This window comes from Anguilla rostrata, chromosome 8 (genome assembly GCF_018555375.3).
Source record: "Anguilla rostrata isolate EN2019 chromosome 8, ASM1855537v3, whole genome shotgun sequence".
Lineage (NCBI taxonomy): Eukaryota > Metazoa > Chordata > Actinopteri > Anguilliformes > Anguillidae > Anguilla > Anguilla rostrata.
In genome coordinates, this window is record NC_057940.1 from 32,341,527 (window position 1) to 32,359,520 (window position 17,994).

The following is a 17,994-nucleotide window of genomic DNA, read 5'->3' on the forward strand; positions in this document are numbered from 1 at the left end:
AAACCGAGATAAGATGGCCTATCAATAACATTGACTTTTTACATTTTCACTCAAAGTAATGTTTATATTCATTGGATACTTTTGAAAGTCCGGCTACGAAGCAAGCACAATACTCAGGTGTAGTCTAGCACACGGAATTATTGCCTATGAGAAACTTTGAGAGATCTGAGAGACTTGTTGATCTCAAGAGGTTTACTATGTTCAATTTTGGTATAGCAATTGCAATCTGGAGTGGACAAATATGAACACCCTTCATTCATAGGTAAGTTGAAGGATGAGGTAACATTCCAATTCAATGAAAAGTACCCCTAACCCCTCCATGAACGCACCGCAAACACAATACCATAGAACCGCAAACCCAAGGAAACACACATGCGCGCGCCCGAACACAGACCTGCACATATTGCACACACACACGGACAGATTGAAAACTGATCATTGCGATGCTACCGCAGATGAGCTTTACAACACGATCGAGCGCAAAGCCGAGCGTGCGCACAAGAGGGATCCAATAGGCTCAATTGCAATATATTGTAAGAAGAAAAAATAAGCAGGGTGGGGGAGAGAGAAATCATTTCCCCCTCACATACACAGTGAGCATATCGAAAAGCGGGAGAGGCGATTTGCTGTTTTTTTAAGCATTGAGGCAATCAGGCTGATTAGACAACTGCCGCTGGAGGCTCTCCGTGCGTTTTGTGCTAGACAACGTCTGTACGCGTAGGACTTTCTGCCGGCTGTAGTTACTCTGGTAGCAATGGGACCGTAGCAGACAGACTTAATGCGAATTAAAAGCCGAAGTAACTAAGCACAAAAAACAAGTCGAGAAACACGGAGTAACCATGGGGAAGCGAAGAGGAAATTTATAACTTGAAAAAAAAAACTCTGGAAGGATTTATCATTTGGATTATTTATACGTCATTGTAACATAGAAGTTAGAAATAGTTATTTCCCATTTAAAGGATTTTTTTTCTTTTTTACGTTTTGGCATATTGCTACATGCAAGTATGGACGTCAGGGAGACAAGATTTAATACAGGATGCTGGAGACTGGTGATGCTGTCCAGCTTTCTCCTTCTGCACTGGCTTCCTTTGTGTGCACATGGTAAGGAAATACGCTTTATTCGTCTACTCTGTGAAAAAATATCTATAAGCATAAACAGAATGAGAGCTGAAACCCAGCAAATCCAGCAGCCCTTTGTTGTTGCTGCTTTAGTGACATGGAGCTCCGTAATGACAAGAGTAACCTACAGCGAGGACGCGGGCTTGAAGTAGGTTAAACGCCGTATAGAGATTTGAAGACCATTTCAGGATGTGATATTTGTTTTAAACATGCAATTAAAATGAAACGGAGACTGTAAATATGCACGTTCGTCGTTCCTTGAAATAGCGTATCGATATATATCCTGTAATTCAAGCGCTGCTGGAATAATTTATTTTACACGCCACTATTACTCAGATTCACATTCCCCAGTTGACTGGCAGAGGTGCGTTTTCTAAACGGTATTACGATCCCATCACTTTTCCACCCACAACCTGGCGCGCAGCTTTGTAGGCGGGAGCGGGGAAAAGAGGTAATTGTGGCTAGTTGATGTGCACTGATTGCTCCCCCGAAGCAGCTGCACCCTCTCTATAGCAATGCCGGGGCGAAACAATAGCAGGATTAGGGCCGCGGCGCTTCGTTGAATTATTCATGCCTTTATCCACACTGACATTCCCACACACTCTTACACGGGCTTCCATGAAGCGCCTTTGCTAGGAGTGTCGTAGAACCAAAAAAAAAAAAAAAACTCGCTGTCCACCATTGTCTCCAGCCGGACACATTGGTTCGCTCCATGGTGTTACAGTTCACCAGAACAGTTTTTGCATCCATTGTTGGCTCTAAATTGCAATGTGTGCATTTGCAAATATGAATTTAATTACTATTTTAAAACTTATTTCATCGTATTTTGTTGAAAGAATTACCGAATCGATGCCTATTGCTGGTTCAAAGACGCATATGCGACCTCTGTCTACTCCAAGTGGTAGCTGTTTAATTTCTGTCTGTCAGTGGCGTTTCACCGATGCGTTCAGCCAGCCAGCCAGCCAGCCAGCCATCGCATAATGAGGAATGGCAGAATCTGAATGACATCTCCTATCTTGCATTTCGACAATTGTTCTTGTGTCTCTGAGTAATATTCCTGCTGCAATATGTAATATTTAGACTTTAACACAACGAATAGTTACCATCTACCCGAGCACACTGACGATGTGCTCATTGCATCTCACCGAGTTCCTTTCAGATCCAACCAACTCTTGATCCCATTCTTTCATATTGCCTCCCAACAACAGTAAGTGGCTAACTCGTTACGGTTCTGTAACATACAGTGTCCATCTGTAGAATTGAACCTGCGTAAAGACGGAGGACACATTTTTGTAATGAAATGTTCCTTTTGGTAAAATACAGTTACTACCCTCACTCCAGCATTCGAGTTCGGGTGCGGTAATTGTGTAATGCACTACAAACTAGAAGCACCACGGCCACAGTTCCAAAGAGATTCAATGAGGTTGACTGTGATTTTTATTTAATCTCTGATCAAATCCAAATATCTAACCAATAGTTGCCCTACGTCCTTACGTCAACCGACCACGTAATATTATTCGCCATTTTCGCCATTAGGCCTACGACATTTTATGGATTACCAATTTGGTGTAGATTTTACTGCATTATTTCAAGGAGTATTTCACTAAAACATGCGTGCTGACAGCTGCATTCCTCATAACGATTTATAGTTTTATACGTGTTTATATTTCGACAGTCCCATCTAATCTATAAAAAAACAAGTTTCTGGCTGAATGAGTAATTGAACAAATGCATGTGGTATAACTGTTCGCCAAGATTGGTTTGTATTAACACGAATGTGTATATTCAAGTAGGCTACTGCTGCTGTTGCTGATGCTGCTACTACTACTACTAGTACTAATAACATTTTCTTATTGATATATGAATTATATGTATTAATTATATGTTAATTGTACACACAGTATATAGCACAAGTTAATCTCAAAGTGATTTGCAGTGAAGGGTGACAATCCATCAATATGTGGCAGCCACATAGGTGATGCACAGCGGCCATTTTGCACCACAATGGCCACCACAAATAAGCTGATGAGAAGGAGGGATTGATTAGACCAGTTATACTGGGGGATGATGATGATTAAGTGCCTAGAATTAAGTGAACCTATTTGGGGTTTGGCCAAGACACCAGTTAACTCAGTGGTGGCGCCAGCCCATGAAATGCTGCATCTTTGGAAAGCAGGGCAATTCAAAATCTGCGTTTTACACTAATTCACTGGCGTACTGATAAAATGGCTATTTTTGCCATAATATGCCAACTCACAATATTGCCACAATAAATGTATGTCGTTCATAATTTCATTATGGACAGACGCAGGATGAAATGTTAATGTTTTGCTTTCCAATCAAAACAAATTTTCTACAGATCTGTGAATCCCATTTACAGATTTTTTGAATCCGTTCAATATATTTATGAAACCATTTTCAGATTTGTGAGTCCATTCTACAGATTTGTGAAACCGTTTACAGATTTGTGAATCCATTCTACGTATTTGTGACCTTTGCTACGAAAATACCCCGGTATGGCTTGTGGAGGAGATAATGTATCACAAACTAATTTGGAATGCACTACAATACAAAGATGACACGCACAGAAAACAAATCAAATGCGTTATATAAAAAAATTAAAAAAAAAAGCTAGAGCATGAGATCTCGTTTTGGAATTTTCATTCGAATTAAGCACTTTCTCTTTGAATCTAGCAACGCTACCAACGGTTGTGTAAATATGATCTATAAACAACACAAATGTCAGACACAAGACGATTGGCTCAAAGAAACAGGAGTAATTATTTTGTTGTGGTTCAAGTCTAGGTAATTGCCCATTGTAATCTTAGAAAAGACCTCAGAATATCTGCATTTATAGTACGCAGTATATTTTTTCTTGCATTTTGGCTTTTTTTCTGCATAAAAAACACATAATACTGCGTTAATGCAACCACTGTAATGCCTCTGCTAATTTTATTAAGAAACTTTAAAGACTACAGTAAAATGCATGGGTTTAGTGTCTCATCCAAGATACAACCTTCTACTGTTTGTAGCACACAACACTGAGCCAGGGCATTGCCTTGTCTTTTGTGCTTGACCCAGAGGGAAGACTGCCTTCTTACTGACCTACCAACAGACTAATTCTAGCTGCATCCTGGTTTTGCCTACAAACAGGGTGGCATAGCAACAATTGGAGCACATGGTGACACCCCTGCTGAGCAGGTAGCATTCATTCAACCAACTTTCCATATTTGGACAAGGAAAGTATGCAGACTAGGCTTCATGCACAGTTAGCAGGATTTGATTCTCAAGTGTAGCACATCTCTCATCATTCAAATAAGGCTGCTCTGCATTTAAATCTACTCCCAGAAAATTAATTTGTGCCTTAACTATATTCATGCATGAAGAATTCATTCGCCATTTTCATAACATTCCTGTGACATTATAGGAATCAAGTGACTGATTGTGTATGTTAATCTCAATTTCAACTGAATGAAGTTGTCACAGATGTTTTTCACAAACTTATATTTTTAATGTATGATCTCTTGCAGTAGTCTTATTCATATGCCGTTTAGTGACAGATTCTGGAGGTATATGACACAAGTCATGTACCAGATTTAAGCAAAGTGAAGGTTGCACAGCTACACTCAGGTGAATTGCTCAAATGCAGGCTTATATTCCTATGGACATGTGTTTCTGTTATCAAAGTAACACCACATTTCACATGGTTTTTCTTTTGTTTAGATTTTACATCCAACCATTGGACACCTGTCATTCCTGGGGCTCTCTCTCTCATTTCCTCTTGCTCTTTAGTTACACATCCAGTTAAGGTGTTCATGTGTAGTAAAGTGGTCTGTCCTGTGGCCTGACTGAGGGCCAGGCTCGTGCTCACTTTGTATTTATGAATTCAAGTGAGATGATCCACAAACAAAGATAACGTAGCCCAAATTGGGCAGGTTTAAGTCAGCAGGCTAACCTTTGCCTCATTGCACAACACCTGTCTGTCAACCCCCTCGTGCCCTTTGGTATGAGAGAATAAGCGAACACATCACCGCAGTGAATGGAGAGAAATCAAAAGGGGACATACTCCAGTTTTACCTTCAAACTCCATAGCCAGCTGACTTGTGACTGCCCAGCCTTACATGGTATGAGCCGATGATGTCACTCTCGCTGTACAATCCTCCAGTTCTGTCGCTGTGGTAACGTATCTGGCAGCTCACAGAGTGAGAAAGAAGTGCTGCAAAATGCTGTCTTTTTGCGCACAGTCCTCTGAATGGAGGAGGTAGAAGTGATGTGGCAGGGCTACTGTCATGATTTCACACTCCAAATTTGGGTATAAATTGAAATAAATTCTCATATTGCTACCTTCTTTACTGCATTAGGCTATGCGTCATACTTAATACGCATTTTACTGACACATCACAGATTGCCACCTGCAGAACTGGGGCAGATACACCAGAGGTGATACACCACAACTGAAATTGGGGAATTGTAGTATGTGTCACTATCTCAGGATTTTGCCTGAAGCCACTGACATTGTCTGGTTCATGAGTTATTTGTAAAGGCCGGTATCTGCAGACAGATTAAATATGCCCTAATGCATTTGCCACAGTTCAATAAATTCCTTGTTTCCCACTTCGGTACAGTGCGTGTTTCTGGTTTGGTGCTCTTTTCTTTTACAGTGTATCCTTATTGTGTGGCTTGCTGTCTGATGTTTTACTCTAGGAGAAAGATTAACAACCTTAAGGAAAATAAGTTTTTTTTATACTCACGGTGCATCTTTAACAGATGTTTTTCATTGGCCGTTAGCTGTCCCTCACTGCTTCTGAAACCAGAAACTGCAGGCATCAGTTTCAAGGAAGCTTTACGCCCATTCAGTGTACAAGAGCTCTTGAGGTTGTCTGGGTAGGATATGATTTCAGAATGCATCCGCTCGCAAAGAATCAGGACAAACTCACTAAAGACTAAATGGACGGAAATTCCATTGAAATGAAGGAACACAGTGATGCTTTTGCTATTACTTAGCATGGGAAGAATTGGAGTGGCATATACATTCACAGAGATAGTCCAAAGCAGGGGTCCTCAGTCTTATCCAGAAAGAACCAGTGTGGGTGCAGGCTTTTGTTCCAACTGAGCAGTTACACACCTGATTCTACTAATCAACCACTAGAGTAGTCTTTGCTAAGGACCCTGATTAATAGAATCTGGTGTGTCACTGCTTGGCTGGAACAAAAGCCTGCACCCACACCGGCCCTTTCTAGATAAGATTGAGGACCTCTGATCCAAAGCTTTGTCACCACACAAAAACTGCTGCACACAAGAGGAGGCCAATCAGCACTGAACATTTGCAGTAACACTTTTGCATGCCAAAGAGTAGCCAATCTTATAGCTGAGGATTCCTCGGTAATGCACTTTCTACGCCCCACAAACCAGTCACGCATATCCAGAGCAGCATGAATTAATGAAGCACTCTCTGTGGTTGTTATGTCAACCACTGAACTAAATTTATTCTCAGCTGTTATGAATCAAATTATGTAGTTTCTGTACCACGTAGAGTCCTTGGTTGGTTGGTTGCTGGAGATGGTAGGTGTTTTTCTTCTGGGTTCAGTTGAAAAACCAAGGCAATTTACGTTGAATTAACCAGTTTATGTCCCGTTGGCATAATGCTCCCAGTTTTTTATTAACCCCCTGGCTCCTTTTGCTAGAAGAAGACCATGATATAAAAGCAGTTCTTCTGAATTGACCAGATTTATACTGTTTCCGATTGATCCCGCAGCGTCTGAGACAGGAAGGTAGCTGCACACTTCCGTCTTTCTTTTTACAATCAGTCTGACATTGGGGAGATTTCAGCATTCTCTCTCTCTCTCTCTCTCTCTCTACACACACTCTCACTATCTGTCTCTCTCACTCCCTTTTCTCTCCCCATTGTTATCCTATCTCTCCCTTTCTCACCTCTCTCCCCACCTCCCTCTCTCTCCTCCCCTCTCTCCCCCTCTCTCTCTGTCTCTTTCTCCCTCTCTCTTTCCTCCCCTCTCTCTCTCTCCCTCCCTCCCTCTCTCTCTCTCTCCCCTCTCCCTCCTTCCCTCTCCCTCTCTCTCCCCTTCCCCCTCTCTCTCTCTCTCTCCCTCCTCCCTCCTCCAACCTCTATCTCTCATAACTCCATATGTGGCCATGGGTCCCCAACATCGAATGCTGTGGCCTGGCCCACTGGAGGTTTTTTTATTTTTATCTAAATGCTATGGTCTGGTGCTGCACTACAAAGCCTGGGCTGCATGAGCCTGAGCAATGTAAACCTGTGAGAGCAGCCGCGCACTGATGTCTCCCAAGCAGCGGCTCAGACATTCCCATAGCAACGTCCCACGGCCCACGGCCCACTTGTTGAGCACATAAATGGAAGGTTTTACAAAAGCATGGGCGGCGAATAAGGACATTTGGTGGGTGGAAATCCACTTAACGACGTGTAAGTGTAAGCCTTTAGCTAGACATTAAGTATGAGAAATTATTTAAGATGTGACTTAAATAATTCTGCAATTTAAGCAAAATATGGAAAATGGGCTGAATGGTATGTGAGCACTGAGTGAGTGGGTATGTGTGTGTGTGCATGCGTGTGTCCTTTTTGTTAAGTCACTTGTTTTTTTGGAAAGTGCACTTTCAGAATGCTTTGTGACATTATGGCACTACATGAGATACATTTTGATTGATTTGTGACACTCCATTTAAAATTGCAGTCCTGAAGGCTGGTGGGTTTGTCGTGCCACAGGCCTCACCCTTGCACCCCTGCACCACACGCCTGGTCCCTCGCGGTGACTCCACCCCTCTGGGGCTGTTTGCCGGTGCAGCTTAACCGAGGACAGGCTGTTGCGGCGCATTAGTGTCCGCCGCCCGGTTTGGGGGCGCGGCGAGCAGTAGACTCACTAACATAAGGCCGAGTCCACCACGGCCGTCTCCTGCAGGTAACAGACTGGCTGCCCTCCCCCTCTGCCCGTGCTCATTACCTACACCAGGCCCCGCGATTTTAGCCAACCTGCCCCCTCCCTCCTCACCCATCAGGGGCATGGGGCTTTGCCCACCCCCCCCCCTCCACTGCTGCCCAGGCGTAGGGATGGGGCAGGGCTGTGCTGTTTGCTGGGTGCAGATTACATCACCGCGCCTTATTACCTGATGGGTACATAAGAGCGCTTTCTTCATCTCATCCTCTGAGCCGGGGAGGGAGGGGTTGGGCTGGAGGAGTAGGGGGTGTGGGCATTGACGAGGCCCTGGTTCTGTCTGTTAAAATTCAGATAGGAAGGATCCAGTTCAGGGGCATTATGGGTTATTATGAGCTCGAAAGAGACACATTGAGAAGTCTCAAGGGTAACAGTGTAAAGCCCTTTCTTTTGGCCAACGCATCGTAAGCTGAACCGTTACCTCATGTGTGGATGGCCCTCATATAAGAGACTCACAGCCTTGGTGCCTCACACATGTAATTAAGTTATGGCCAGAGGTGTAACCTAGTTTCACTGATGAAACGGCTGTGCTGTTATAGAGCTGCAGTATGACTCCCCGCCCCCATGGGACTTTTATCCCACGAGCACTATGCACCGTGTGGCCAAACGGCTGTGGATACAGGCTTATGACCAGAATGATTATGTGGTGCACACAACTTCAATCCTAGTTACAACAGCAAATAGGCTCAAATTTAGCAGGAATTATAAATAGATGAAATTGTGAAAATCACCTTGGACATTATTTGTTACGTTATGGAGTAGATGGCTGTAATATAATAACCTACCACAGGTATGGGTCCCGTAAAACAGAATATTGCCCACTAGATTTTACACCAAGGAGTGTATAAAACGTAGCTTGTAAACATCATGATGCAGTGATAGTGAGGAAACTGGTGATTTGAGTGGTTTTCATTTTATTTTGTACAGGTCTACAAGTATGAATTGTGCAGTTACTGAAATGTGCTGTAGGATTTCCTTTGTTGTGAGTGCTCTGGTTTAATGTAGTGTTCCAAGTGAACAGTGCATTCATGACTCACATCACTGCTCTATCTGTAGGGATGAAAACAATGGTTCAGCGTGCATACCAGCTTCCTTTTGTTTTTTAAAGCTAGTATATTCTTTTTTGTCTTTTCATAATGCAAGCCATTTACAGTTTACACGGCTCTCATATTAAGTGACACCAGAGAGTTAGGGTGAAGCAATACAGAAACTGCAATAACAATAAAGTCAATGACATCCTGAACAACATTCAACTTTTTTCTTCCATATGAAGAGGTGGTTTCAACCCCAGTCAGATGGTGTAAGGCAATGGACCCATGAAGATCTGTGATATTTTGATCCTCTATTCCAGCTGTGAATCTTCCCAGGCAGTAGGGTTGTTGTGTGCCTGCTTTAGAGTGAACAGAAGTCCCCTCATGCTGGTGAACCCCTGATCTGTGTGGGTCAATGTAAAAACTGGAGCCTGATGCTGATGCTTATCAAACTTAGGCTTGACATTTGCTTCACTTGTGGCAGTTGGGAGTGCAATTTTGGGGGCAACAACCATGGCCCAGGAGCCCGCTAGTACTGTGTAGATATCAGGCTTGGTGGAAGCATGTTGCTGTAAACCAGCTCAAGATTTAAACAGCTACAGGTTTGGAGGAGCAGATTCTGGACTCGCCCTGAGGATTGCTGCAAACAATCAGAAATGTGTGTCCTTACACAGCATGGCAAAGACTTGGATTTTGAATCAATTCTAGTATTTATTTGGGACTGTACTGAAACTGAAAATAATTTTTTTAGAAACACATTTTAATCTAATTTCCAAGAGCCTTGAATAATTGCACCAGGGAAATATTTTCTGGTGTTTATCTCATGATGTTCTGAGTGTTTATTATTTATGTACACCAATCAGGGCCTATAACCAGGGCCGGGTGAAAGTCCCAGGGTCAGGACTAAATTGTATTTTCCTGTTATCCCCCAACCCGGGACAATAATATTTACCGCAAGTTCACAGACCTTTGCCCCCCCCCCCCCCACCCCACCTCCAGGGCCTGGAACAATGTACCCCATTGCCCCCCCCCCCCACCCCCGATGGATCCCTGCCTGTAATTATTGTAATTATTTACGCCAAATAAATACTGTAACTTCCGCATTCTTTATTTACACTAGTCAAAGTCTGTAATCTCCACCTCAGTTATTTTATTTGTCATAGCATCCGTCGTATTTTACACCAATCAAAACGTGTTACCTCCACCTTCTTTACACCAATCAAAGCATGTTACATTCACAAAATTTGAGGTCTGTTGTCCCCTTCTGAACCCGTTTTCCTTTTAAATTAGATTCTATTTATTGCAGGAACTGAAGAACGTGGATTAAAATGATTGCCAGAAAGTTACATTTTGAGGGGAGGTGAAATGAAGCCTCTAGGCTTCTAATTTGAAGCCAGACTAGTGTTTGGCTTCAGATGGCTTCTCTGGGATGCAGGACACTTCATCCTTTACATTTTATTGTGGCAACAGTGGCTGGTGTCCCTGTGATAACCTCAGCTGGTCATGCAGAAGGCGAGACAGAGGAGAGAGGAGACCTCACAGAGGGAGCCAGAGAGGTCCCATGAGCTCCGAAGAGAACAAAGCCATTCAAGTTGGGCCATAGAACAGAATTAGACTAGAATGATTGTAACAGCTGTTTGTATTCTGTGGCGGCTGTCAGGGGGTGTGGTCACGTTGTAAACTTTTACTGACTGAGATTAGAGTGTCAACATGAGTTTGGATTGGTAATGAAACTAATCGAGGCACGTCTTGCTCTGGTCCTTCTGCGGTTTCAGCATGGCGAAAGACAGCAGGAGCGAGCCACAGAGCGGCGCGATGTCTTTTGCACGGTTGAGCGAGCTCTGCAGGCAAACGGCTTTGCTTACGGCCGATACGCTTTCTGAAAGGTCACGTTCTTCCTCTTTGTTAAAATAATACACAAAGACACATGAAGCTGTAGCTGGCTTTACCCGCGTGGAGTGGGAACCTTGTGTCAGGAGGGCCCTGGCTACTCTGGCTGTCCTTTAATGGATGCCGCTGGTGCCCGAAGATCCCGCTCTCGCCTGGGCTCTCTGCGAAGGCATTAAAATTCATGCTGCGTGATGCCTCGCTCCCCCACTTACAGTAATTATTTCCTCTTCCACCTGCCTGTCTGTTATGGCTCATGACAGATTCCAGCCCAGCGGATTTTGCTTCTCCCCCTTGATTACGTGGAGATGATTTATTTATTTTTCCTTCGCGAGGCTCGTCAGATCACTTTGTCTTTGATACGTGCAGCGATGACGCCCGTTCTGCGCCCATTCAGACAGCTGGCACAAATAGCGGGGATGGGGGTCAGGTTCAATTTGGGAAAAGAATTGAAATTCAAATCACGAATGGAAAAATGCCCGTAATGTTCTGTGGAGGTTTTTCAGTTAATTAATTTAAATTCACTTCCTGAATTTAATTGAACTGGAATAGAGTTGGCCCTGGTAAATACAGAACATGGCTTGAAACACCATCTTATTCACTTGTACCTCGCTGACCCAAGCGAACAATTTGTCCCCTTTGTTGCAGTGCATCGTCCACTTGCTGTGATAAAAAAATAATATGACGGGTGTGCTGACTGAGGTTTTGAAATAAAGTCATTTTACAGGTAGGACAGAGCATGTCAGTATATCCTACATCCCCGTATACGCAGGTTAGCTGTGCCTGGTTCAGGAGGGTTACAGATTCCCGCTATCCCAGAATGAGTCTCGACCCTTGGCTCTTAATCTTAATCTCAGTCCTGGCTCTCTGCCGACCGAGTACATTAGGAAATCAGCACATTTAATCCCTCACCGGCAAGCAGCTTTGGAAAGCAGTCGGGAGCCCCATGCAGAAGCGGGCATAATTAACCGGGGGCTAAGGAGATTGGGAATCTTTTGTTTCTCTTTGTTTCTCTGGTTTGCTTTGTCTTGCTATTTTGGTTTGCTTTTTTGTTGCCGCTTCAGTGATTCTGAGACTCCCTATGAACTCAATGGGCTTCAACGTTCCTTTATGTATGAAATGACACAGAAAGACTGAATAACTGGTTTTGTGATTGGAGCAAATTTTTTCGAACTCCATTTTGTGTTGTATCGTTGCATAACATTTTTGTCTAAGTTCTGGTCTTTAGCTCTGTACAGGCTTTATTATTAATTTTAAGCTACAATAAACTTGGTGATAAGTATGAATCCTGACTAAGGCTAGGATGTTTTACCTTAGAGAAAGTGACTCATAAAAATTCTTATTCTATGCTGTTGGTGCTATTTATGATGCTGTCTGTAGAGAAAGAAAGAAAGCTTTGATGACTAATGATGCTAACATCTCCTGCAGTAGTTTTCAAGGCTTCAAATGACAAGACACTTTCCAGTGCCTGCAGCAAGAGCGGTGCATGATGGGAAGGTGTTGGACTTTACTGACCGTGACATTCTTGTTGCTTTCAGGGGAAACCTTGGGAACCAACATCACAGTGATGGATGACAAGGTGAACTCTTCTTCGCTGCCCAGCGGGGAGTCTGAGCAGGCAGCCGCGGCCGCGAGCTCTGCCGTTCCCTTTCTCCTGAACCTCGGGGCGGTCCGCAAACCCAGGGGCGGAGAGGAGGCGGGCAGTGGCATGCTGGGAGAATCTGAGATCAGCTCTGAATCCGCGGAGAAGGACCTCCTGCTGAAGATTCCGTCGGAGGGCGTGGGCGCCGGCCTGCCCACCGGCCTGCCCGTACCCCCCAACCCCACTGACGCCCAGCTGGAGCTCAAAGATGAGGAGCACACCGACGCCCCCTGGCAGGGCACCAAAGGTGGCCTGGATGTTGCCATGCTCGACCTGGACCACCTGCCACGCCCCAGCCTCCCGCCCGCGCGGTCCCCCTCCCACCCTGACGTCCTCACCGTGGATTACATCGACCCCGCCTCCCGCCGCCGTGACCTGGCCCCCCCCTCCCCCGACCCGGCCAGCCGCGAGCTCCAGGGGGGCGACTCCTGGACCATGTCAGATTTTTACTACTACGACAGCAAGGACGACGTCTTCTCCACCACCGAGGTCTACCCCGACTCCGACCAGTACACCACGGTTGACATGGCGGACGAGAACGTGATGCTGCTCACCACCACCCGCGCCTCCGTGCCCTTTGACCCTCGTCTCCCGGGCTCCTTCGGCCCCGATGACGTGCTCCCCAGCGGGGAGGACGAGGGCCCCCCTTCCGCTCCGGGGCTCATGGACGGCATCAATGGATCTGACTGCCGCCCGGACTACGTCCGGAGCAACGGCACCTGCCGCTCGCCCTGTGACCTGTTCCCCAACTACTGCTTTAACGGGGGCCAGTGTTACCTGGCGGAGGGGATCGGAGTCTTCTGCAGGTAAGGGCAGGGGTCGGCGGGCTCTCCCACCATTCCACCCCCATCCCCTCTTCACCCTGCAGATAATACATGGCTTCCTGTTTCACTGCAGATGTCTGTCCACCACGTGAGGACATGTGTACTCTGCCTTGCTAATTAGGGTCATCCCAATGCAAGTACAGCAAAAATCCCTGGTGTAAATAGCCATGGAAGTGATATAGCTCCTGATGCTATCTGTTGCTCTTGATTCTGTTTTCAGCACATGTGGGTTTTTAAAGATTCATTTAGTTTTTGTGTTTTGAGGTCCAGATGACCTCATTGTGTTTGTTGCAAATTTCCCATTGAGGCCAAATTGTTCCATGACTGTATTCCTCCTTCAGAAACCCTCAAATTACATAGGATCTTGTGGTAATATGGGGATTCGGGAAGGGGAATGATTTCATGAGTGTGGGCTGGGCTACAGTGGCCAGAAGGTGAACTGTAACACAGTAAGGAGGTCAAGCCCAGAAATAAAGCTTAATATGAAGCCTCTGAAATATCAATTAACAGAGAGGATTAGAGAGGCTGTTTTGGTGGGGTATGGGGGAAAATGCGACACAGTGTCCATATGGGCTAAGTACCCCATCCTCACAGCACCTTATATCTCTACTCAAATTCACCCTTCCTCGGTTATCTGCTCAGAACATTGATATCCGTTATTTTCCATCCATCTATCCATTATCTAACCCGCTTATTCCTGGTCAGGGTCACGGGGGGTGCTGGATCCTATCCCAGCATGCATTGGGCGAGAGGCAGGAATGCATCCGGGACAGGTCGCCAGTCCATCACAGGGCAGATATCCATTATTTTCTTATATGGAATTACTCATTCCAAAACTATGCATTTGCCCACATTTTAATACTCTTTACTGATATACAGGACAAGGCAACAGATACGGGATAAGTAAAGGCTTGTTTTCCTTACGGTCTTGATTCTCACTCTTATTTATGTGGCTGAATGTTTTTAGCCGAAGGCCTGGCAATGTACAGTCACTGATGTGTACCCAGGCAGAATGAGATCTACAGCATGAGCAGAGTACTGAGGCACAGCTTCTCACTCAACTCACTGCTGCCCCGCCCCTCTCCTTCCGCATGTGTAATGGAGCAATGTAACATGGACGCCAAACCCCCTATATGAACTGGGAGATTGAGGGTAGGTAGGCAGCTTCTAGTATGATTATCGATTCTGTGGCGATCAAGTGATGTTTACAAGGAACTAGTGATGAGCAGATCACACAATTTACACATTGCACATCACAGGCGAGAAACTTACACGGTTTTTTGTACATTGAGACAGCTGGATATTTTACTAAAGCAATTCAGCTTTACTACCTTGCTTAAGGGTACTGCCTACCTGGGTATTCAAGCTAGAACATTGGAGATTCAAACACAGTTCCCAACCATTATGCTGCACTGCCATCCAAAATGTGTATTGCTGCAACACTTCTTTTTGAGTGTTTAGTGACAGCCGTTGTATATGATGTTATGGGACTAACCCATACTAGTCCCAGAATATAATCCTGCAAATCCCACAAATTCTATGGAGAAATTAGGCTCAGAAAGGGGTATTTGGCTGCCTTGACCATTGTACAGGGACAGACTACCCCATACTCATCATACAGGATATAGTCTCATAAACACCACAAAGGCTTTGTATAAATGATAAAAGTAAAATGATTTTTGGATACTTGCAGTTTTTCACTGAGGGACAATGGGCATAGGGCACGTTGGATTTATAATGGGATGTCTTTCACCACCAAGGCCAACTGTTCCTTAGAACATGCTGCCAGCCCGTCCATGTGACACGAAGCCACATTGATGGTAACATTCTGACTCAGTGGTTAGTACTGGCACTGTTCACTGTAGCAAGGGTTCACTGAGTGTGCTTTAAATAAAAGTGGCCCAGGACAACTGAATTGGATGAATGGGTTAATGGGCCTTAATTTGAGGGTGTAGTTGAAAAATGGTCAAAGACAGAAGTACAGAGTAATACAGATGATCACTGACAAATCTGTTCTTTTAACCTCCATTCCAGCTATTTATTGCTGTTTTCCTCTCAGCCGACAAAGCAGCAGTATGACAATACGACAGCTCCAGATTGCATCAGACAGATATACGGGAACCCTTGTGAAAATATATGACCTCTCTCTGTCACTCTTTTTCTCTCTCTCCATTGGTCTCTGTATCTCTCTGTCTTTCTTTCTCCCTCTATCTCTCTCATTTCTCTGAAAAACTATGAGGGGTGAGGTAGCTTCTGTCAGTTTCCACAGTGACTAAGATACTGGAAGGCAAATGCTTGTGACTTTGATGGAGAGCATTAGAATAATTGCATCAATGTGAAATAGATCTTTATAATGGGTGGGGCTTCAGAAGCATTGCCTTGAACTTGCACCCAATGAAGGTTATCTCTCCATCCTCATAGAAATCACTCCATGGCAGCACCCATTTAGCTGTTGAACACTGACAGCAAAATCCCAGTAAATACCACCAGATCACTCTTGTGCTCCAGTCGCCACCAGAGCCTCTTAATCCACTGATTCGCCACACTCACGCCCTTGGTGGGCTTGCTGCCCAACTTGCAGAGGACCTTCTGGGGACCCCAAAATGCCAACCTGGGACACAGGGATCTGTGGGATTTTTCGAGCTTAGTACCGTAGCTATTATATACACTCACCGGCCACTTCATTAGGTGACAGGAGATCTGCTTCAAGGTTCGACGTGTTGTGCGTTCAGAGATGCTCTTCTGCATACCTCGGTTGTAACAAATGGTTATTTCAGTTACTGGTGCCTTTCTATCAGCTCAAACCAGTCTGGCCATTCTCCTTTGACCTCTGCCATAAACAAGGCATTTTCGCCCAGAGAACTGCCGATCATTGGACAATTTCTCTTTTTCGGACTATTCTCTGTAAACTCTAGAGATGGTTGTGCGTGAAAATCCCAGTAGATCAGCAATTTCTGAAATACTCAAACCAGCCTGTCTGGCACCAACAACCATGCCACGTTCAAGTCACTTATCAACTTTCTTCCCCAATCTGATACTTGGTTTGAACTTCAGCAGATTGTCTTGACCATGTCTACATGCCTAAATGCATTGAGCTGCTGCCACGTGATTGGCTGATTAGATATTTGTGTTAATTATAATATATAATAATATTATATATATGCTATGATAATGAATGTAAACCAAGCTTAATTGGTTTAGTTGGCATTATTTTGCATTTGCTGCACACAAAACATTGATTTTCTTTAAGGAATTTCCTATACATAAAAGTGGTTTTCAGTCCTGACTGTTGCAGTCCTTCCTAATATGACATGCAGCTCTCTGGGCACTGAACTAGTCGGCTGGCCCCATCCTTGCCCACTGGCTATTGGTCACGCTGCAGAGGCCAGAGCGCAGCATGCCCGCCGGCCTGTTCTGCACACGGCTCAGAAAATGAGAGGCGCATGACTGATTCCTAAAAAAATGAGCAGCCTCTTATCTCAGCTTCTTCTATCTAAAGCCCTTTCCCCTGCTCCCCAGCCCCCCTTCACCCATATCTTCCAACTGCCTGGGCCTTGCCAGTCCCTGGCACAGGGCACGCATGCCAGGCCTCATCTCTGTGCCTCTGTCGAACCCTCCATCAGCAGTTTGGAGCACGCTCTTTACACAGTTCATCTGTGGATCCAATCGATCTGTGTTGCCAAGTATTAAACTGACAGCAGTTCACAACTGCATTTTCAGAGGCAAGCAAATCTATGCAGATTCTACTGCCCAATGTTTCAGCTGATACCAATTAGGGTATGGGAAAGCCGTTCGGTTTTCAAAATGGATTCCAGCTGGCACGTGGAGTCCTGACGCTGTTACTGTAAAATCATTGCAAATTGGCTCAATGTTACAGCAGTGCTGTGATGGAGATTTCTGAGCACTGGGAAGTCATTTATCGTGTTCAGCTGATCAGAACCACAGAGCAACGTTTTATGGGTGTATGTGAGGAAGAAGTGTTCCAAATAGAGTTGTTTTCAAAAACATAGTAATGAGAGGTGATGTCTGTCAAGATGTGTCGAATATAGCCTGAGGTTTGTCTTTCACAGTGCAGAGAGAGAGACAGAGAGAGAGAGAGAGAGAGAGAGAGGTGACAGGACAGGACCCACTGAGAGAGAGAACAGCTATAGCTGATAAGACTATAAGAGAGTCTGTGTCAATCAGATTGCAATGGTTTGACACTCAAACCTTGGCCCAGGCATGCATATTTTAGCCATTTTTGACAGAAATCATATTAATTCAAATGTGTGAAAATGCCTGAGGTGCTTCCCCCGGACTTTCAGATACAGAGTGAACCCACGCAGCGTCTGACAGAATGTTAAACATGCAGAATGAGTGTAACCTTTCTACCCCCATTAAGATTCCTGTCAGTGCACTGCCCTCAGCTGCCAGAGGTGGTAAATCCAGGTTCAGAAAGTAAAAGTCCTCCCCAGTATTTTGTTCCAATCACCTGAATTTACTAATTAGCACAATCAGAAGCCAAGAGGTAGAACTAATTAGCACAA

At 44.7% G+C, this 17,994-nt stretch overlaps 1 protein-coding gene across 11 annotated transcripts in view; it reads left to right on the top strand.

The window, feature by feature from the left end:
* Window positions 1–405: 405 nt before the first annotated feature.
* The window catches only part of LOC135261438 (chondroitin sulfate proteoglycan 5-like), a 31,055-nt gene continuing 13,466 nt past the window's right edge, over window positions 406–17,994 (top strand). For 2 of the 11 annotated variants that reach the window (XM_064347739.1, XM_064347743.1), the window contains exons 1-2: window positions 410–1,101; window positions 12,541–13,450. In XM_064347739.1, the coding sequence (XP_064203809.1) occupies window positions 1,005–1,101; window positions 12,541–13,450 (1,007 nt within the window). In that variant the 5' untranslated portion in view covers window positions 410–1,004. Of the gene's footprint in view, window positions 1,102–2,186; window positions 2,327–12,540; window positions 13,451–17,994 lie in introns of those variants that run through there. The other 9 variants (XM_064347736.1, XM_064347738.1, XM_064347740.1 and 6 more) reach the window with 8 other exon arrangements.